Source organism: Pipistrellus kuhlii, unplaced genomic scaffold (assembly GCF_014108245.1).
Source record: "Pipistrellus kuhlii isolate mPipKuh1 unplaced genomic scaffold, mPipKuh1.p scaffold_m20_p_16, whole genome shotgun sequence".
In the NCBI taxonomy this organism is placed as follows: Eukaryota; Metazoa; Chordata; class Mammalia; order Chiroptera; family Vespertilionidae; genus Pipistrellus; species Pipistrellus kuhlii.
This window is the reverse complement of record NW_023425471.1, coordinates 21973663-21996658: the sequence shown is the minus strand read 5'-3', so window position 1 is coordinate 21996658 and position 22996 is coordinate 21973663. Positions and strand designations below refer to the sequence as shown.

At 38.9% G+C, this 22996-nt stretch overlaps 1 protein-coding gene across 1 annotated transcript in view; it reads right to left on the bottom strand.

The window, feature by feature from the left end:
- CHM (CHM Rab escort protein) overlaps positions 1-22996 on the bottom strand; it is a 152440-nt gene that overhangs the window by 18876 nt on the left and 110568 nt on the right. The window contains 4 exon segments of the mRNA XM_045582361.1: positions 1053-1151; positions 14366-14462; positions 22149-22212; positions 22620-22724. Of these exon segments, the coding sequence (XP_045438317.1) occupies positions 1053-1151; positions 14366-14462; positions 22149-22212; positions 22620-22724 (365 nt within the window).

The following is a 22996-nucleotide window of genomic DNA, read 5'->3' as shown; positions in this document are numbered from 1 at the left end:
TGAACAACATAAACTGATGAACAAAAATGGATCCAGAGACAGAGAAACACTGAACAGATGATCAAACCTCAGAGGGAACCTGGGAAAGTTGGTGGAGTGGGTGTGTGTGTAAAAGATAAACCAAAGGGCTTGAATGCACGCATATTAGCATAAACAATGGGCACAGGCACTGGGGCAGTGGGGGTTTGTCCTGGGGGGCAGGAGTGGCTGGGGAGGGGCCGATGGGGGAAAAAAGGAGACATATCTAAATAATACTTTAAAATCCGTGGTTGAAAAGTATTTTTTCCACCATGAATAAGTAGCATGGTATCATATCTATTTTGAGAATTAAATATTTATCAGATCACTAACATGCTATGCATTTGAAAGACAATAATTAGGAAGTATTACTACATTTGTCAATCGATATTTTCATTTCTCAGTTGAACAATTTTTTTTCATAGATGAAGACACCTCTTTTTGATAAAGGAATATAAACTCTTTGTACACTTGTAAAATGACGAAAATTAAAAAAGAAAAAAATTGTCCCCAACCCCACTAAAATTGAGATTTCTGGCAGTCTTTTTTCTATGCATGTGATTATGTATACATATAAATGTACATTTTTCACTTAATTATATGTATATTATGTGAGTGATGTATCAATATATTTTTTCTTTTCCATTATGGAGTGAATATTTTCCCATTTTTAGGAATAGAATGTGCTCAATCATCCTAATAAAACATGCAAGCATTGTTGCTGATTACTTCACATTTCAGTTCAGATTGCAGAACACTTCATGAGAAATTTAAGAGGAGTAAAGTGGTTATATTACCTTTTGATCACAAATACTGTTTACTTGAGGCCCAAAGCATGAAATTCGTGCACGAGTAGCCCTTCCTTCCCCTGGCTGCCAGCACTGGCTTCCTTCTGGCACCCAGGACCCGGGTTTCCCTCTGGCCACTGGCAGGCACCTGAGACCCAGGCTTCCCTTGCAGCCCCAGCTTCTTTTGGACATCCAGTCTAATTAATATACTATGCTTTTATTATTATAGATGATTATCACTTTTACCCATCTCCATTTCAGTATATGGAATAAACAATTTCTGCACAACTGGTTCTAAATCTTCTCTTGCTGTTTTTGAAGATGTACAAGTCAGATGAACCAAATCTGTTTAAAAAGAAATATTTTTAGTTCCTGCTTACCATGAATTTCACTGAGTACTCATATTCAAGGCACTAAGCTGTTTCCATGGAAAATAGAGAGTTGTGCAAGCCATGGCTCCGGATTTCAGGAAATTTATAATCTAGCAATAGGGGAAATTGTAAAAACTATAAAAATATGTTGTTTGTTAACCAAATAGTTAACATATGTGTTAACTAATAACTTTGCTAGAGCACACTGAGGCCTAAGAAGTAGTAGATGCTGGTTTGTTTTGTAAAACCAGCAGACTAAAAAAGCGTAGGAAAGCATTTATTCAGAGAAAGAGCTTATGTTATCCTTATGACATTCCCAACGTGGGTTGATAAAATATTGCCAAACAAAATAATTGTGTAAAAAAGACTGGAAATGCAATATTTATTTACTTAGAGAACATTTCATCAGACAGAAGAACACATTTATACGAACTTTACTGATAAGTTAACAACAAATCATCTAGTCATTATAAAGTTCTCTAAGAAACTTTTTGGTGAACACTGTTGGCTTAGTTTGAATCATATGGAAGTTCATAAAATAGTACAAGTTAAAAGAATCTATAATATTTTCAAATATTCCAAATCACTTTTTTTTGCATTTATAAAATCACTAGAGGCCCAGTGCAAGAAATTCATGCATGGATAGGGTCTCACCCTGGTCGGCGATCTGGACCTATTAGGGCCTTCTGGCTGCTGGCCAGGGCTTTCCTTCATTCCTTGCTGCCCCCTGATAGTCAGCGCACATCATAGTGAGCAATTGAACTTCCAGTCTCCTGGTCAAACTCCCGAGTGGACTCTTTTCATATTAGCCATATATATATATATATATATATATATATATATATATATATATATATATATATATATATATATAGTGCACAAAATTTGGGGTGGTGGTACCTCAGCACAGCATGCACCCTCTCCAATCCAGGACCTCTCGGGGGATGTCCAACTGCTAGTTTAAGCCCAATCCCTGTGAGCATCCCTCTTGCAACCCAGGACTACTGGGATGGGGCCTCAACTGGCAGTTGGATATCCCTCTTGCAATCCAGGACTGCTGGCTCCTAACCACTTGCCTGCCAGCCTGCCTGATCGCCCCCTAACTGCACCCCTGCCCATCTGGTTGCCCCCCTAACTGTCCAGAAGGAAGTCGGATGTCTGGAAGATGTCTAGTAGATCTGGTCTAATTAGCATATCACCCTTTTATTAGTATAGATAAGATAGACAGGGCTTGGACCTCAGAGAATGTTAGGGTTAGAGAATATCATGTACCCAAAATAGCCCTTCACAGATATGAAATACTGTAGCCTAATGCATTTAGAATTTAAAGGCATACATACAGAGGTAAAGGAAGGATGAAAGAAAGGGCTAAGGGGATCCCTAAATGGGAGATATTCTTATGGTCCTAGAAAGGGTTTGGGAGGGATAAGATAATAGCAGAGAAAATATATTAGAGAACAGTACATACTGAGAAATTCCTTCCCCCAAAACAGTAGTAGAAAAATACACCCACTCCTTTTCTAAAAGTTTATTTCAGACTGTTAGACTTTAAAAAGGAAAAACAGAAGAGAGTTGAAAGTTTATCCATGAGCGCCAATATCAGAATAGGAATCTTTTTATTAAAATTTATTCCATATTCAACTATTCTCTCTATATATATCTAAACATAAGTTGAGAGACTCTTAACCATGTGTGCTAAAATCAAATTCTGTAGTATTTATTTTTTCCAGATCTACCAAAATAATTGATATTTTGCGAGGGTCCCTGCCTTATGTATAACCTAATAAAAGATCTACCTTATTTAAGCAATGTTTTTATATGAATTTAACAAAGATTCCCATTGGTTCTGGGATATTATAGAATGTATGGAACTAATTATTTCAAAAGGCATAAATAATAACATTCACAACAAAATTTTTCCTAATTAAGTTATATTTTTCAAATGCTATATAACTTTGGTGGAAGGGAGTTTAACTCTTCAGATAATTGCTGAATTAAACAGAGTATAGAACTACAATGGCAGAAATACCTGGTATAACACTCAAGAGAAACTGTCCTGTCTCCTTATCCCACAGTCTCATAATATATGAATGTTCATGTCAAAGTTCTCATTTTTCCAGTTCTTTCCTATTCAATTAATGTATACTAGGAAAAAAGGAGATAAACATAAATATAAATTTATAAACAATATATTTTTAAAAACATCTTAATGATAAATTACTGGCTCTGTAAAACAGGATACATAAAAGACATACACTGGTGCAATTATATCCTTTATGTTTCCTAACAATATAACAAAGTTCAGGGAGTACTAGCAAAAATTTCTAGTAGTAAAATCAGATAACCATCTTGTACTTAAATTACTTTTATAATAATTCTTAGAAAGAAAAAAAAAGAAATTCATAACCTGAATTCTAATATCTATACCTTGATTTCACATTGATGCTACATTAATTTATCTACAAATCCTATCTAATAAAAGGGTAATATGCAAATTTACTGTTACTCTGTCATGAAGATGGTAGCGCCCATAGCCACAAGATGGCGGTGCCCAGTCCTCTCAGCCCCGTTGGAGTCCCCCAGTCTTGGGGGGAGTGGAGCGGGAGAGAAAGCCACTGAGAGTGGGCAGCATGAGCAGCCTGCCATGGCGATGAGGCAAGCATTCTGCGCCTGCCTCTGAGGGAGGGCCTCCCTGCCAGGTTGGGTGTAGATGGGAGGAGGAGCACTGCAGGGAACCTGGCAGGTCAATGACAGGATGAATCATGTAGCCCCAAGTGCAGCCACCAGTACTGCAAGATGATTGCCTTGCCAGTGTGTTTGGAGAGTGGGGTCTATGGCACAGCCCTCCTCTGAGTCTCATGCTGTTAAATAGGCTGGAGGTCCAGGTGATGCAGTTCAGAAACCACGCACACAGGGGAAAGCCTGTACTACCCGCTGCCTCACATTCACCTTTTGGGGAGGACCCTATCTTTCACAGCTGCCCGGCTTCTCTTCCCACCTGGGAGGGTCACATGCTCACCTGCCAGGAGTGGGAGCTCTTGGGAGCATCCGTATAGAGGGCCTCTTCCTCCTGCTTTCCCTTGCTGCTGTGTGCCCAAAGAAAGAGGCCAACCTCTTGGGTGGCTCTGCCTGCCCACACTGAGTGATTAAGAAGACATCAGTCCAGGGTCTTTCACAGCCCCTGGCTATGGGCCCTGTGAATGACCAATGGTCCTGATTGGTTGTGGGAGTAGCAGAGGTATGGTCAATTAGCATTTTTCTCTTTTATTAGTGTAGATGTTCCTTTAAACTCATTTAGCAACTGCTTAAAGTCTTAATGGACTAAACGATAACAAAATGTGTTCTGTCACAATTTCTCTGTCAGCAATATACTTAGATTTGTGTTGGCATTAAATAAACCTTGGTGCAAAATAAGATTTAATTCATAGAACGTAAGGGTAATACTTGAAAAAACTTGGGTGAAGTGCCAGTCACAAATAGCACCACTGAAACAAAGAGCATCTGATATTCAGGAGTTATCATCAACACCAAACTAGAAATAAGAACACACTTTCAGTTCTCTAAAACTGGGTTTAGAACAATGATCTATCATATAATAAGATACTGCTCTCTTACAAGTTTTTTTTTTTTTTTAATTAAACACATGAAAAGTAGGATTTCTACTCAGAATTTGTATAACAATGAGCACATTTAAAAGTGACAAGTCTAGCCAAAACCGGTTTGGCTCAATGGATAGAGCCTGGGCCTGCGGACTGAAAGGTCCCAGGTTTGATCCAGGTCAAGAGCATGTACCGTGGTTGCAGGCACATCCCCGGTAGTGGGTGTGCAAGAGGCAGCTGATTGATGATTCTCTCTCATCGATGTTTCTCTCTATACCTCTCTCTTCCTCTCTGTAAAAAATCAATAAAAAATATATAAAAAATATTTAAAAGTGACAAGTCTAATGTATAGTAGCAGGGTAATATACTAGAGAATGGTTATGCAGATCAGGTGTAATATTGCTCTTTGTATCTACTTGGCTAAGTCAGTTTACTTCTCTGGCCTAAGCATCCTCATTATTAAGTGAAAGGGGTGTAAGTAGTTTATCTATAAGATCTCTTTCTAGTTTTAAAGTTTTATGACTGTAACTCCCTACTTATTGGTCATGCTTCTTTCAATGATGAAAGATTTTAAACCAAAAGCTGATGGCATTAAAAGTATGAGTATGAAATCTAAGTAAATGCTTGCTGAAAGAAGTAAGAAATCTATTTCTCAAGCTTCTGAGATTATAACATACAGTAGTCATTTACTCTGTGCAAGTAGGCATAAATTGTTCCAAATGCTAGTCAGCAAATGCATTTCCTAGAGCAACTTAACTAGGAATACATAATTTGTATAAATAGGGATCGATGTGGCTCATAGCTTGTCTTTCATATAGGCAGAAAGGCCAAATGTAACTCATGTAATATAGTTCTAGTAAGAATATATGACTATGTTAATAAAATAGAAAAGTTCAGAAACACATTTTCTTTATGACACCAAGTGAAGAACTGAGTTTGATGACATATGGGTATACAATTTGGTTTTTAAATCCACCCATGAAAAATTCCAGAGTAACTCTAGAGTCAGCTTGTACTTTCTCAATAGAATTTAATGAATAACACCTTTGAATGTCAACTTGAAATCAGGAAGAAAAAATAGCTTTACTTATAAAATCAAATCTGTGCATTGTGTCACATTTTCAAAAACAAAACAGACATTAATGATGTTTCAAATCATTATGTAAATTCATTTTTTTGAAAGGCATAAAACATTTTCTTTATGGGTCATAAAAGCAGAAAAGATTATATAAATCAGTACATATCTTGATTATTCATTATTTTATACATTTGATTATATATATTCACAAATCTATAATCATATCACAAACAAATAACATCCTGTAACACCAAATCCCAGAATAAACCAGCTGTTACTGATAGATTATTATTTTTAAAAAAGCAAACAGATTTCAAACTGCCTAGAATATTATTTAAGTACTGTAAAGTGTCTGAACTTAAATATGAAACAGAAGGGTTGCAGAGATAGCATTTTGCTCATTTGCAAAATATTTTAAAACAAATATATTAGATTCATTTAGGATTAAGAAAAGAATAGTAGCCGAAACCGGTTTGGCTTAGCTGTAGAGCGTCAGTCTGCGGACTGAAAGGTCCCAAGTTTGATTCCAGTCAAGGGCATGTACCTTGGTTGCAGGCACATCCCCAGTAGGGGGTGTGCAAGAGGCAGCTGGTCGATGTTTCTCTCTCATCGAAGTTTCTAGCTCTCTATCTCTCTCTCTTCCTCTCTGTAAAAAATCAATAAAATATATTTTTTTAAAAAGAAAAGAATAGTACAAAATACAGATTATGTTCTCAAAGATGAACTATGTGTGTGAAAAATACAACTTGTTCAGCTTTGGCAAACACAAAGTATAAATTTAAAATATTTAAAAATCTCAATAACTTAAATCACATAAGCTGAGGAGAGGGAAACTTAAATTGATTTATAGAGGGGAAGGGAGAGGGAGAGGGAGAGGGAGAGGGAGAGGGAGTGGGAGAGGGAGAGGGAGAGGGAGAGGGAGAGGGAGAGGGAGAGAGAGAGAGAGAGAGAGAGAGAGAGAGAGAGAGAGAGAGAGAGAGAGAGAGAGAGAGAGAGAGAAGAGAGAAACATCAGTGATGAGAGAGAAATATTGATCAGCTGTCTCTTGCATGCCCTCTTCTGGGGATCGATCCCACAACCCCAGCATGTGCCCTGATTGGGAATTGAATCATGACCTCCTGGTTCAAAGGCTGATGCTCAATCACTGAACCACATAGGCTGGGCATAATTACTATTTTTTTTTTTAAATAACTAGTCTAACTTAAGTTTGCTTAGAAAAGCAACCTTAATGGGTAACAATGAGTTGCTATCATTGTATCAAAATACTAACTTAACTAATATTGACCTGTGCTTATATTACAATTACAGTAACATCTTACTTACTCAGAGGTCTTTTACAAACAACCAAGAACCAGAAAGTATAACCCCACTATACCTAAAAAGGCTTTTCAGCACTTAAAAGTAGGTGGAATGATGCCCACAGACTAATAACCACAAATTCAGAACTTGATTATATTACACGCAATTTCAACAATTTTGGCTGTCTTGTTTTCTGGCCTTGTGCAGATAATAAACAGCAAACAGGGGAAAGGGAGTTTAGTGAAAAGAGCTGCCAGAAAAAACATCCTGAGAGCTGCATGAAAACAGCTAGAGGGAGACATATAAAATGTAGATGCAAGAAATGATAAAAGCATGACAGTATAGGGTCATTTAGCAAAAGAACAAATAGGCCTAAACACCTCAATAGCCCTCCAGGGTATTACTGGATTACAATGATAAATAATAAATGTTTATGCTACTCCTAAGTTAAAATATTTCATATATTCAGTAGAGAATGTCAACAAAATGAAACAAGCTAGAAAGATAACTATTTAAAAAATAAAAATTTCAACCCTAGAAGAATCCATTTCAGCTACTTAAAGATTAGATTTGGAGAGTCTATCGGACATTATGAAGTGCTAAATAAATGATACACCATTGATCAGTGTTTACATACTGGAGTATTTCTAACTGTCTTTCAAAACTTTCCTATTTAACCTCATTGAGCAGAGAACTGGTTGTGATACATAAACAAATGGAATATCATCTTTTAAAAAAAATTTCTGAGTTGAAACAGAAAAAAATCAAAAGAAAAGGAAAAGTTAGTTGAAGCCTTCTGTGATATTATCAGACTCGTTCTGTTTCAGAAGAGAGGCAAGGTAATCATCAAGAGTAGAACAAATACGACTGGTTGTGACATCAGTGACTCTCAATTAGGACAGCAGCAGGAAAATACACCATTAAGGATTTTTAATGTCTGAATTACAAATTACTCCTATAGTCTATGAGCAGGCACAAAGCATAAGAAAAGGAAGAGGGGGGAAAAGTTAAACTTCAGTTAAGTAATAAAAGCAAGTGAATGAAAAAAGTGTCAGTTTCTAGCTCAGAGTATTTCTTAAATCTTATTATATATGAAATATTAGCTCTATTATATCTATTATCTAGGACTTTTTAAATAGTGCATGTTATAGGAAGAAAGCATAGAGGATTAAGAAATAAAGATGAACTCTTTTTATCTAGAATAGGGGTGTCGAACTCAATCACAGAAGGGGCCAAAATCTAAAATCCAGCCTAAATCGCGGGCCGAATGGTTTACTGAGCAGTCATAAACTGTCATTGTGATGGAAACGCAGTGGAGTGCAGTGATGACAGTGCGATGTGGGCCACATTGCAAGGCCTGGCGGGATGGATTTGGCCCGCTGGCCTTGTGTTTGACACATGTGACCTAGAACAAGGATAATAAACAGCAAATGTTTGTTATCAATTTACTGATATTTTTAACAAACTGAGAGACAAAAATCCATAATCATATCAATTGATGCAGAAAAGGCAATTGACAAAATCAAACACCCTTTCCTGATAAAAACGCTCAGTAAATTGGGAATTGAGGGAACATACATACTTCAACATAATAAAAGCCTTATATGATAAACCTACAGGCAACATCATACTCAGTGGGCTAAAACTAAAACTATTTTCTCTAAAAACAGGGACAATGCCGGGATGCAAACTTTCACCACTCCTGTTCAACATAATGCTGGAAGTGCTAGCCATAGTGATCAGACAAGAAGAAGAAATAAAAGGCATCCAAATTGGAGAAGAAGAAGTAAAATTGTCATTATTCGCAGATGACATGATATTGCATATAGAAAACCCCAAAGACTCCTTTAAAAAGCTACTAGAATTAATAAATGAATCTGGCATAATTAACAAAATTAACACCCAGAAATGTAAGAATTTTTATACACTAATAATGAACTCACAGAAAGAAAAACTCCCATTTACCTAAAAAAAAAAAAATCCCATTTACCTTTGCAACAAAAAGATACCTAGGAATAACCAGGAGGTGAAGGACCTTTACTAGGAATATTACATGACACTGAGAGAGGCAGAGGAAGACATAAACAAACAGAAGAATATACCATGTTCATGGACTGGTAGAATTAACATTATTAAAATGTCCATACTACCCAAAGCAATCTATAGATTCAATGCACTCTCCATTAAAATACCAAAAGCATACTTCAAAAACATAGAAAAAACTCTGCAAAAATTCATGGAATATAAAATCAGAGTCCGAATAGCTGCAGCAATCTTGAGAAAGAAGAACAAGAAGGGATCACAATCCCAGATAATCAAGCTATACTACAAAGCCACGGACCTTAAAACTACCTGGTACTGGCACAAGAACAGACATATAGACCAATGGAACAAAAGAGAGAACCCAGAAATCGACTCAAGCCATTATGCTCAGTTAACATTTGACAAAGGAGGCAAGAACATACAATGGAGTCAAGACAGTCTCTTCAATAAATGGTGTTGGGAAAATTGGTCAGCTACATGTAAAAAAATGAAACTAGACCACCAACTTACACTGTAAACAAAAATAAACTCAAATGAATAAAGTACTTAAACATAAGCTGGGAAACCATAAAAATCTTAGAAGCTATAAACAGCAAAATGGCAGACATTTGTTGTAGCAATATCTTTACAGACACAACTCCTATGGCAATGTAAACTAAGGAGAAAATAAACAAATCACAAGTCACTAATCATCAGAGAAATGCAAATCAAAACAACAATAAGGTACGATCTCACACCTGTCAGAATGGCTATCATCAACAAATCAATAAACGCCAAGTGCTGGAGAGGATGCGGAGAAAAAGGAATCCTTGCACACTGCTAGTGGGAATGCAGACTGGTGCAGCAGCTGTAGAGAATAGTATGGAGTTTCCTCAAAAATCTAAAAATGGAATTTCCATTTGACCCAGTGATCCCACTTCTAGAAATATATCCCAAGAAAACAGAAACACAAATCAGAAAGGATATATGCACCCCTATGATCATAGCAGCACAATTTATAATAGCTAAGATTTGGAAAGAGCCTATGGTAAGTGCCCATCAGGAGATGAATGGGTTAGAAAACAATGGTACATCTACACAATGGAATACTATGCAGCTATAAAAAAGAAGGAACTCTTACCATTTGCAACAGCATGGATGGAACTAGAGAGCATTATGCTAAACGAAATAAGCCAGTCAGAGAAAGATAAATATCACAAGACCTCACTCATATGTGGGATATATGATCAACATAATCTGATTAACAAAGAATAGAACCAGAATCATAGAAGAATCAAACAGACTGTCCAAACTATGAGGAAAGGTGTGGGTGGGGGGTATGAGGGGTTAAGAGATCAACCAAATGATTTGTATGCATGCATATGAGCATGACCAATGGACACTGATGGCGGGGGGTAGAGGTGAGGGCATGTGCTGGGGTGTAGGAGCAGGTGGGGAGAGGTCAAGGGGGGAGGAGGAGATTATTTAATACAATAAAGAATTTAAATTAAAAATACATAAGTAAATAAGTGGTGTTGGGAATTTTGGACAGATATATGCAAAACATGAAACTAGACCACCGACTTACACCATACACAAATATAAACTCAAAGTGCATAAAAGACTAAAATGCAAGTTGTGAAACCATAAAAATCCAAGACGAAACCATAGAAAACAAAATCTCAGACATGTCTGGTAGTAATATGTTTACAGATATTATCTCCTAGGCAAAGGAAGCTAAGGAGAAAATAAATGGGACTACATCAAAATAAAAAGCTTCTGAACATGAAAAAAACAACAACAATCAACAAAATGAAAAGTGAGCCCACTCTATGGGAGAACATATTTGGCAATGATATCACTCATATGTGGAATCTAATCAACAAAATAAAGTGATGAACAAAATATTAGTAGATGTAGAGACATAGAAACATGGAATAGATTATCAAATCTCAGAGGGAAGGCGTGGGTGGGAGGGAAGAGATCAACCAAATAACTTATATGCATATATGAATAATCCATGGACACAGACAAGTGGTTCTCAACCTTTCTAATGCCGTGACCCTTTAATACAGTTCCTCATGTTGTGGTGACCACCGTGACCCACAGGTTGAGAACTGCTGCAGTAGTGCCTATGACCATCAGAAAATACAGATATTTACATTACGATTCATAACAGTAGTAAAATTACAGTTATGAAGTAGCAACGAAAATAATTTTATGGTTGGTGGTCACCACAACATGAGGAACAGTATTAAAGGATCGCGGCATTAGAAAGGTTGACTACCATTGACATAGTCAATAGGGTGGTGAAGGCTTGGGGCAAGGGATGGGCAGGCTAGAAAGGATCAAGCAGGGGAAGGGTGCATATATAATACTTTCAACAATAAAGACTTGATTAAAAAATAATTAAATATTACACATCTATAACTATAGTCTACATATTTAAAGCCAAGAGTCATCACTCATAAACAGTGTTTGGCGAATGATTAACATGTGATTATACTACATCTGGTGGTAACTGGTTCTGTTGTTGCTTGGCATGACTTTCTGCAGCAGTTTTTACAAGTGCCAGCTGATGTCCCAGGTGTGCTAAGCAACTTCCCAGCTGTGTGCATATATTAACTTCTGGTGACTGGTTAATGCATGCATTTACTATTATCTAGTCAGTATAAATTTAAAACCACAATAATACATAGAGATAACTTTTCTATGAAATTAAACTTTTCATACATCATTTTAATTACTGAAACGTGCCTATACAAGTAAAAATGGGTAAACTAATTTGTTAAATTTTTAACATGCCTTCAGGAAATCTACTTAATTATATAATGGACTTTTGGCTTTAATGGACACCCCCTTGTCCAAATTAGTCCATTATATCCAGGTTTTACTGTATAATTCTTTTATATTACACTCTGAAAGTGAAAAATTATTGATAGTAAACATATTAGTGGTTACCTGGGATTAGGTAGTGGGAAGATGGCTGTGGCTAAAAAATGATAACACTAGGGATCCTTATTGTCAAGGTCACAAGAATCTACACATGTGATAAAACGGCATACACACATTACACCAATGTCAAGTTCCTGGTTTTATTATTTATAATAATAAAAGCATAATATGCGAATTAGACTAGACAGCTGAAAGACCTTCCGGACGTCCTTCCAGCTGACTTTTCGGACGAAGCTGGGTCTGCGAGGGCCAAAGGCAGCCGCAGCAGTTGCGAGGATTGAGCCCCTAGTATGAATTTCATGCATTGGGCCTCTAGTTTTAATATAATTTGGTTTTACAGCTCTAGGTAGAGGAATTATATTAATTGTACTTAAAAAAATATTATCCAAATTGTCAATATGTATTATTAGACCGGGGCTACAAAAGTATTTCACATGGGAAAATAATTTATAAAAATATATTTACAAAAATAATCACAAGTATAAAATAAATGTAATTTAGAAAACTAAGGATGAAGTTTTATTTTATAATTAAGACACTAACACAGATAAAAGGACATAAAAAACTGATAAAAATAATAGAGGAAAATAATGATAACTGTCATGGTAAATATCACAAATCATTGTAAAAGGAAAAATAAACTTTTCTGAGCAACTTTTCAAATGGAAATTTTGAGTTACAGCAATATTGGACAAGTTTTCTTCACTTTCCCTATTGGCATCAAGCTCCCACTTATGTTTTAGCACAGTTTTGCCATCTTTTAGTAAATAGTAGCACTATACTCGAAAACAGAGTCAAGTATTCCTTGACTACGCCAAACCAGATTAGTCTTCTGCTTCTCATAATTCTTATAAGAAATTTGAGTAAAACTTAATATAAATTTATAGAATAAAAAATAATTCTAGCTAATGATATTGCTTTGTTTCCCTCCTATGAATCTCTAGACTCCACTGCTTGTTGGTACCTCTCTTGTGGTACTTTCATATTCTGCCTTTTAGAACTAATTTTGTGTTTGTGTTATCTGTCACATTAGACTGTGAGTTCTCGAAGATCAAGGCTTAGTTCACACTCATCTTTACTTATCCTGAAATGTACATTTCACTAAGTTAATACTATCTTGTTCCATTAGGTGTGCAAAAAGCATATGAACACTTCAAATAAGGCATGTTAACCTCTGCTTCTTCATAATCTTTACAAGTACACAGTTTAGGGCTAGGCACAGTGACGTCTAAGGTATACTTGTTAAATTCTACCTATTGAAGCATCTTTAAGAAATATAGTGCATAATATTTGACAATGCTGGAGAAATAAATCTTGAAACATCTAGGAAAAAGAACAGATAAAGTAGTCTCTAACTTTAGTCTCATTAAACAGAAATAAATTGAGAATTTATATACATGGTAGAAGTTCAATAATGGGATTATATATCACTAGGGATCCTTACTGTCATGGTCACAAGAATCTACACATGTGATAAAATGGCATACACACATTATACCAATATAATAGTGGCTCAGTGGTTGAGTGTCAACCTATGAACCAGGAGGAACAGTTCAACTCCAGGTCAGGGCATATGCTTGGGTTGAGGGCTCGATCCCTAGTGTGGGGAGTGCAGGAGGCAACTGATTAATGATTATCTCTCATTATTGATGTTTCTTCTCTCTCTTCCTCTCTGAAATCAATAAAAATATATTAAAAAAAGAATTACAAGAAAAGAAAATGAGCAGCAAAGGATTTAATTTTTAAATGCTTTTTTATTGATTGAAGAGAGAGGGAGAGAAAGAAACATCGATGAGAGAGAAACATCCACTGATTGCCTCTGCATGCCTGCTACTGGGAATCAAGACAGCAACCTGGGTATGTGCCCTGACTGTCAACCTTATGGTGCATAGGACAATGTCAACCAAGTGAGCCACTCCAGCTAGACAGAAAATAAATTTTTTGAAAGTATGTTTCCAATAACCTTAAGAAAAATTACCAAAAAAAATTAGAAAGTCACAGAACTTCTTTCACTGAAGAACTTAACAATAGTGCCTGTGAAGATTTAGCCACAGAAATTTTTTAAAAAACAAGGGGTAGGTATAAAATGACTTATTATATGAATACACACTGCATGAACAAGACTGTGAGTAAAAAGACTCTATAAACACAACCCCGGCAACTTTAACAATAACTGCCCTCTTTTACTTCCTAAACAAACACAGAAGAGAAATAACTAGACTCTACTATGCTTACATGTGCCTTTCATGCATGTCATTGTTGAAGAACATAATTCAATGATCCGGACAGCAGAAGTTCCTGGTTCCTCTGCTGGTACTGTCAAAATGGAAATCTAAAAAGCAGAAATAAAATATCATACATAGCTGTTAGACCTCATTTTCATTTTTTCTATGATTAGAGTATAGTTAACATCAAAGCTGAATGTCTTTTACAACCACTCACTGATGTTTGAAAAAATGTAGCTTGTAAGGTTTTTAGAAAAGAATTTGATATCTGTAACACACATATGTGTCCTAAATGTGATTTCCGCATTATTTTATATCATCTATAGTGCATTAATATAATTAATAGATAATGAATATTTCAAATATCTTTAATATTTATCAAATCCTTCACTTACTTTCAAAGGATACAATTATGATATATTACTTCTGAATTATTTGTACTTCAGTGTTTGAAATCAGATCATATTAAATATATTTTTTCCATTTTGATTATTCATAATGACTAAAAATAGCAGTTACAGGATACTAAAATATTTTAAATGTTTCAAATTCCAAAGATATTAAAACAAAGTATATGGCAACACATACACCAAAGTATATGCAAACATATACCAAAATGTTTCAAAATGAATGGCTTCAAATTATTTTAAGGACTTTATTAATAAAAGTAGAAACTTAGAATTAAAAGTGAAATGGAAAATTATTATTAAATAAGTAGAGGCTTGATGCACTAAATTCATGCGGTGGGTGGGGGGAGAAATGTCCCTTAGCCCAGCCTGAGCCCTCTTGTAATCTGGGAACCCTCAGGTAGAGTCCCTAGGCCTGGCTGGCAATCAGGGCCTATCCAGGCTTTCCTTCACCTGGCTGCTGGCAGCTGGCTTCACTCCTGCCACTGCCATTGCCACTGCTTGCCATCTGTGCAGCAGTGTTCCTCCCTCCCCCTCCACTGGTCACCTCTTTCTGTGTGCTACAGGCATGGGGTGTGATTTCTTGGCTGGCCTGGGCCTCCCTCTGTGGGGCAATCGATGGCAGGGCTCCCAGATCAATTGCGCCACAGAGGGAGGCTCCACCCAACTGCTGCAGCACAGCCAGCCTGGTAGCCTGGGTCTCCCTCTGCAGGGAGATCAATCATGAAGCCACCCATCGATCGCCTCACAGAGGGTGGCCTGGGCCTCCCTCTGCAGGGCCATCTGTGGCGATGGCAGGGCCTCCCTGCCCAATCACAGCATACCTGCCTTGGCTGGTGTGGCGCCAGTGCATGTCATAGTGTGGTGGTGGTCTGGAAGGTTGTTCTACTGTATGTCAATTTGCATATTACACTTTTATTATTATAGATTATTGTAGACTACTAGGGGCCCAGTGCACAAAATTTGTACATTGGGGGAGGGCGTCCCCCTCAGCCCAGCCTGTCCCCTCTCACATACTAGAAACCCTCAGGGGATGTCCTACTGATGGCTTAGGCCTGCTCCCCAATTTACATGTTTATCTAAGCCACAGTCTGGTCTCCTTTTGTGGGGGATGACCTGGCTGATCAGGGGAAGGTGCCAGCCCCATCACCCTGCTGCTGCAGCCACTGCCAGTCACTGCAGCCACCAAGGTGTTTTCATCAACATGGACTCCAGTCCCTTCAATATGAAAAAATGACAACTTTCTTTAGGCATTTTCAAGATGTGGCTTTCATAGGATATGACATTTCTTTCTTTCTTTTTTTAATCCTCACCCGAGGATATGTTTCCATTGAATTTTAGAGAACGTGGAAGAGAAAGGGAAAGACAGAGAGCAACATCAAAGTGAGAGGAACACTTTGGTTGCCTCCTGCATGAGCCCTGACCTGGGCCCTGGCCAGGTAGGAGTCTGTAACCTAGGTACATGCCCTTGATCAGAATCGAACAAAGAAACTGCAGTCAGCAGGCCAAGGTTCTATCCACTGAGCCAAACCAGCTAGGGCAGGATATAACATTTTTTAGCCCTCCAGCAGTGGACCTTCGTTTTTTTCTCCAGGAGTGTGGTGGAAAAACCCTAGATCACCTTTATGGATTCTTATACCCAAGTTACTAAGACTATTACCAGTGGCATACAGGGAGCTTAGCCAATGAGCAGTCAGAAAAGGTGTTTCCTCTATAGTTCACACTGATTGACGGCTCAGCCTCTACCCTGGGCAGGTGGCCCCCAGGTCCCTCCAATTGCCTGCTCCATCACTGCCCAGGTACTTTAGATGTGGGCAGGTCCCAATTCCCCAACCCCCACAGCTCCTATGGCTGGCTTGGCCCTGCCCAGGGCCCCCCTGGCTCAGGACCTTCCTAAGCTGCTCAGGGCCCATGCAGGGTCTACCATGGAGTGACCTGGGTGTTGAGGATGTTAACAGGACCCAGGCCACTGGGCGCCTATGTATGCAAATTAACCATCATCTTTCTTGGGTTAATTTGCATACTCACTCTGATTGGCTGTGGAAGTAGTGGCGGTACAGTCAATTTACATGTTTGTCTATTAATAGGTAACCAGTGCATGAAAATTTGTGCACTGGGGAGCAGGGTCCCTCAGCCTTGCCTGTGCCCTCTCACAGTTCGGGAGTTCTCAGGGGATGTCCTACTGCGGGAGGCAACCGGACCTGCCTATCGGGGATGGCACCGCACCCCCCCATCACCCCTCCACCACTGTTGGTTGCTGTCTCCCCCCTCCCAATTGCTGTTCTTTCTCTCTGCCCACTGGCACATTTCTCTCTGCCTGGCACCATCTGTTCACCGGCCCTGCCTCCACTGACTGGTCATTCTGCTGTTTGGTCGATTTGCATATTACTTTTATTATATAGGATGTTTACTGAAATACAGTATGCTGTTCTAGGCACTACTGATATGCTAAATGGCTTTATATTTAAAAGACTTTAAATGACCATCAGGTCAATGTTTCTCTATAGAACCAAAGTTTCAATATTAAATTTCAATCTAATCTTTATTCTGATGAAACTATACCATCTCATTTACGAAATACTTCCCAAAAGGTAAAGCCCTATTTGGACTTTTACTGTGACTATCATGCCTAGATTTGACGGTAATATCAGGTTGACAGTACCCACAGGAAATGCCTACAAGTTCCCCAAACAGAAATTATTTTGATAACCATGACTATCCTACTATTTGTACGTGCATTTTTGTGCTTACAGTGTCTCAAAAACTATGCTCTCCATACTCCTAACTCCCTTTGCTGCCATCCATGATAGAAAATGTACTTTAGGATTAAAGAGAGAAGATCCACTAAAATATATGTTATATTATGATTATCTAATAATTATGATTAAAAACATGAGTATAAAGGGAATAGTTTCTTAAGGACTACAAAAACATATAAGTACTTTATTCCTTCTTATTATTCTTTTTATTAATCCTCACCTGAGGATATTTTTTTCTATTGATTTTTAGAGAAGTGGAAAGGAGGGCAGGAGGAAGGGAGAGAGAGAGAGAAACATTGATGTGAGAGACAAATGCCAATCATTTGTTTCCCACATGCAGCCTGACCTGGGCCAGGATTGAACCTGCAACTCAAATACATGCTCTTAACCAAAAATTGAACCCGAGACCATTTGGTGCACAGGCAGGTGCTCTAACCACTTAGATCACCGACCAGAGCATAAAGTGCTTCTTTTGTTTCTTAAAACTATCATGTATGCTTTTTAAAAATTGAGATATAATTAGTGATCTCTAATCACAGAATTTTCCATATCCTGAATTCTCAGGAGCCTCAATATTTACAAGGAGGACAGAGCCCACAAAGGAAGTGTAGAGGGAATAGACAGAGTTATTAGGAGAAATAGGAGAGCACAATGTCTGGAAGCCAAAGGAGTATAGAGTTTCAAGAGAAAAGAAATAATTGACATTGCCAATCAAATGTATCAAAAAGTACCTAGTGACAAAAAACAAAAACTGCCCTGTGACCCTGACTATTATGAAGCAATTAAAGAACTTATGAAGATAAATTATGTTTTAAATATGAGGGTAGAAGCCATGTTGGTCCAAAAGTGAATGAGAGGTAAGGAGCTAGAGGCAGCAAGTACAGATAATATCTTGAAAATTCTGATAAGAGGAGGGGAGATTGGATACCAGCTAGAGATGGGGACACAGTCAAGGGAACATTTTATTATTTAGTTTTAGGATAGAAAATGCTACTATATATATACAGGTTGAGAGGAGAATGCCAGTAGTTGGGAGAGGCTGGAGATACAGGAGAGAAAGCAGGCATGCAGGGTTCTATGTGTGTGTCATTGGCACTAGTGAAAAAGTATAGTCTTGGACAAGGGTAGGAGCCCTCCTAATCTCTGTCCTGGTATATATAACTTGTAGATGGTGAAACAGGATGTCAAGTGCCATTGTGTTTAGTAGGTGGCCTCACATTTCTGTGAAGTGGGGAGGAGGTGTTGAGAAGTTTAAGGGAAAGAAGGGTGGGTAAAATATTGAGGACCTGAATTAGCCACTGACGGGAAAGGGAGAGGGAGCTGTCTCAAGCCAGTGGAAGAGCTAACTGATAGTAGGTATTAAGGTCCAGCTGAATGATTGTTGCCTCTGACACTGTGGCAGTGCCAGTCTGTCTGATTGTGTGGTTTACTCAAGAAGCCCTCTGATCCAGATGCAGATTATCCAAGTGATGGGATTTTCCTCTGTGCATGCAGTAGACCATGGAAAAAGGCACAGGGAGCTAGTAATCTGGGGGAAAACAGAGGAGGCAAGGAATTGCCAGTCTCTTATACAGATGTCTTCAAACTACGGCCCGAGGGCCACATGTGGCCCGCAGAGGAGTCTGATCCGGCCCGCCAGGTTTTTTGGGCAATGAGAGCAGCCGAGGTGTTACAGTAGGAATTAGCAGTTCATATAGTCCGGCCCTCCAGCTCTCTGAGGGACCATGATCTGGCCCCCACTTTAAAAAGTTTGAGGACCCCTGTTAGATCATTGACCAGGCTAAGTGGCAGGTAAAAGAATGAAAGCTGGAACGATAGTAGATTATTGCCATTGTAAACCATGACTTCCAGACTCAATTGGGCCATTAATACTGCCCAGCCATCTGACCATGAGATATGTCATTTTCTAACTCCCCACAGTGATTATCTGACATTTTTTCTTGAGCTTTGATCTATTCACATTCTCATAGCCCCATTCCCTGGAGATTACCTCACTTTGTAATTTAAAGAGTAAATGTAACGCATCAAATGGGAATTCCCAAATGATCCTGCATTCATACTCTTGACTCACATCCCATCTAACAGCAGCACTTTTACCTGTTCTCCAAATCCCATCCTCCCTGGCCTTTTACCTGGACCCTGCTGTATCAATAAACCTTCATTTGTCCTGGGTATCTTCAACCCCACTCTCTCCATTGGCTCAAAATCATCAGCTGAAATATACTAATCCTATATAATAAAAGTGTAATATGCAAACTGACAAAACAGTGGAACGACTGGTCGGCAGGGGGCGGGCCAGTCAAGACATGTGCCAATGGGCAGAAGGAAGAGATGGCAATAGGGGGGGGAGGAGGGGTGGCGGCAACCAGTAGGGGCAGAGGGGCAATGGGTGGAGGGTAGGTCTGCCCAGTCACCTCCCACAGACGGAGGCCGGTGGTGGCAGCTGTAGGGTGACAGAGGCAGCGCTGTCCTGATTGGCTTGCCTGGTTGCCTCCAGTAGGACATCCTCTGAGGGCTCCTGGACTGTGAGAGGGCACAGGTTGGGCTGAGGGACCCCCAGAGTGCACAAATTTTCATGCATCAGTCCTCTAGTCTTTTCAATATAAGAGAAACCTTCTTCACTTCCACATCCCTCTTCAGGAACCACTTTCTCTTGCTCTTCACAGCTTAGCTTCTTCAGTATTGTCTCTATTTCCACTCTTCATGTTTCTGCCTCAATGTTATTCTTCAACTCACTTACAAAGCTCAAGGTTTACTGGGAGAGACAGATAAGTCAACTGGTAATTACGGGACAGTGTGATGAGTTCTATAATAGCTGTTATAACATTCTTACTCACTTGTCACAATAAATTAGTTGCTCTTTTTATGTCTATTAGAGGCCCGGTGCACAAATACATGCACGAAGTAGAGGGTGTCCCTCAGCCGAGCCTGCACCCTCTCCAAACTGGGACCCCTCGAGGGATGTCCAACTGCCCGTTTAGGCCTGATCCAATGGTCAGTCAGACATCCCTCTAGCAATCCAGGACTGCTGGCTCCCAACTGCTCGCCTGCCTGCCTTCCTGATTGTCCCTAACCGCTTCTGCCTGCCAGCCTGATCACCCCCTAACCACTCCCCTGCCAGCATGATTGATGCCTAACTGCACCCCTGCCAGCCTGTTTGCCCCTAACTGCCCTCCCCTGCAGATCTGGTCACTCCTAACTGCCCTTCCCTGCAGGCCTGGGTCCCTCCCAACTGCACTTCCCTGCAGGCCCGATTGCCCCCAACTTCCCTCCTCTGCCAACCTGGTCACCCCTAACTGCCTACCCTGTAGGCTTGATCGCCCCCTAACTGCCCTCCCTTGCAAGCCTGGTCCTTCTCAACTGCCCTCCCCTGCTGGTCATCTTGTGGTGGCGATCTTGTGTCCACATGGGGGCAGCCATCTTGTGTGTTGGAGTGATGCTTAATTTGCATATTACTCTTTTGTTAGATAGGATAGAGGCTTGGTGAACAGGTGGGGCCAGCTGGTTTGCCATGAAGGGTGTCCTGGATCAGGGTGTGGGATCCCTTGGGGCATGCGGTGGCCTGGGTGAGATTCCTGTGGTGGTTTGCAGGCCAGCCATGCCCCCCAGCGACCCAAATTGAGACCCTGGTATTGGGGATTTATGTATCTTCTATAATTGAAACTTTGTAGCCTTGAACTGAGGCCAGGGCTGGCCAGGGTGGGCGGGAAGCTTGGCTTCCTCCATCGCAGGGGCAACTCAAGCCTTCTGCTCTCTCCTGCTCTGTGGCTGCAACCATTTTTGTTAGGATTTATTTATCTTCTATAATTGAAACTTTGTAGCCTTGAATGGAGGCCTAGGTCGGCCAGGGTGTGCAGAAAGCTTGGCTTCCTCTATTGCCGGGGGAAACTCAAGTCTTCTGTCTCTCCAGCTCCATGGCCGTAGACATCTTGGTTGGGTTAATTTGCATACTCGCTTCTGATTGGCTGGTAGGCTTAGCAGAGGTATGGTCAATTAGCATGTTTCTCTTTTATTAGATAGTATAAGTCTGACAGGCATACTTACTGAGTAAGCTGATTTTATCAGTCACTGTAAAATTTGGTCAGGAAAATGGAACACACCCCTGGAACTTAGGTGAACAGACTGAGGGAAAACCATAGGTATATAGAGACATTCCAAAAGAATTGGAAGTGAGAAGGCTGAAGAGGGTACTGCAATGAACAATGGCAATAGGGAAGTAGCAGAAATAAAAATGTGTGTTGATACTCATTCACACCAGGCCTACTGGTGGGCTTACCACTTCTTATTAAAAACACTTTTCCTCCAAGATTTTAAAATGTGTTCTCTGGGATTATCTTTATCTTCTCATAGGTATGTGTTTTCAGTTCCAAAGAAATAGTTGTTGGAACACCAGGATTAGTCCAATTTTCCTAGCATAAATCTGTTTTATAAGGCAAAATTATTTATTCTGTTAGAAGGAAATCTTTAAGAAACAAAGATTATTACATAATTACAATTATATATTTTAAAATGTCTTAAATTAGCACGTATGGCTTACTACATTTTATTTCACCAATATTAATTTATACATATTACCATGTAGAATAAATTAGCAACATGTTATTAAAAAGTACAGGACTAAATTTACCTGTTGATCTGAATCTGCTTGTAGTACAGATCTATCTGTAATTAGGACTGCCCTGGAAATTTGCCTACATTGCACAAAAAAGTTATTCAGTGATTCAGATTTCATGGATAAGTTTCATTTACAGTTATATAACCACCAGAAGGCATATTTCAAAGATTTAAGTCACGATAAAATTGTCACCTCCCCAAACCGAGTCAAGTTCTGCTTTAATCTTTTCTTGGCTCATGAAAGGAAGGATATGTGACCTGCAGACAAACCCCAGCTGATGCAAAGGAGTCAAAATTAGGCTAAGTTCCCCCAAACGAGATCTTATAAGAGAACAATGGAAACATACTCAATACTATCTTTTGTTTGGTATATATTTGCATTTTACGTGAACAATGGTTATACAGGAGTTTCATTTCAATGTAATCACAAAGCCAAACTTTTCTATGTTTCACCTTCCCTTGAACAGTGGGTGATGTTCCTTACCTGTATTGTATGTGCGAGCATGTGTTCTCAGAAAAGTAACTGTCCTCCACAAGGAAATGCTTAGAGATTATTCTCTGACCAAACTGATCTATGATTGCTTTGCATCTACAAAGAAGACAAGCATAGCTAAAATGTTCTCATTGATGATTAAATAATTGAGCAAATAAACATAATCAACTATCAATTTTGAATCTAAAACCAATTTCTTAGATTTTAAAATTGCCTATAATTTCACATTTTTAAAAAATAAAAACATGGACATTATATATAGAATATATATTTTTATTGCTATCTGGAGTCTTTTACTAGTAAACTAAGAAATAAGTGTGAGATAAAACTCAAATACTTATTTTGAATGGCATTAGTAAGAAAGACAA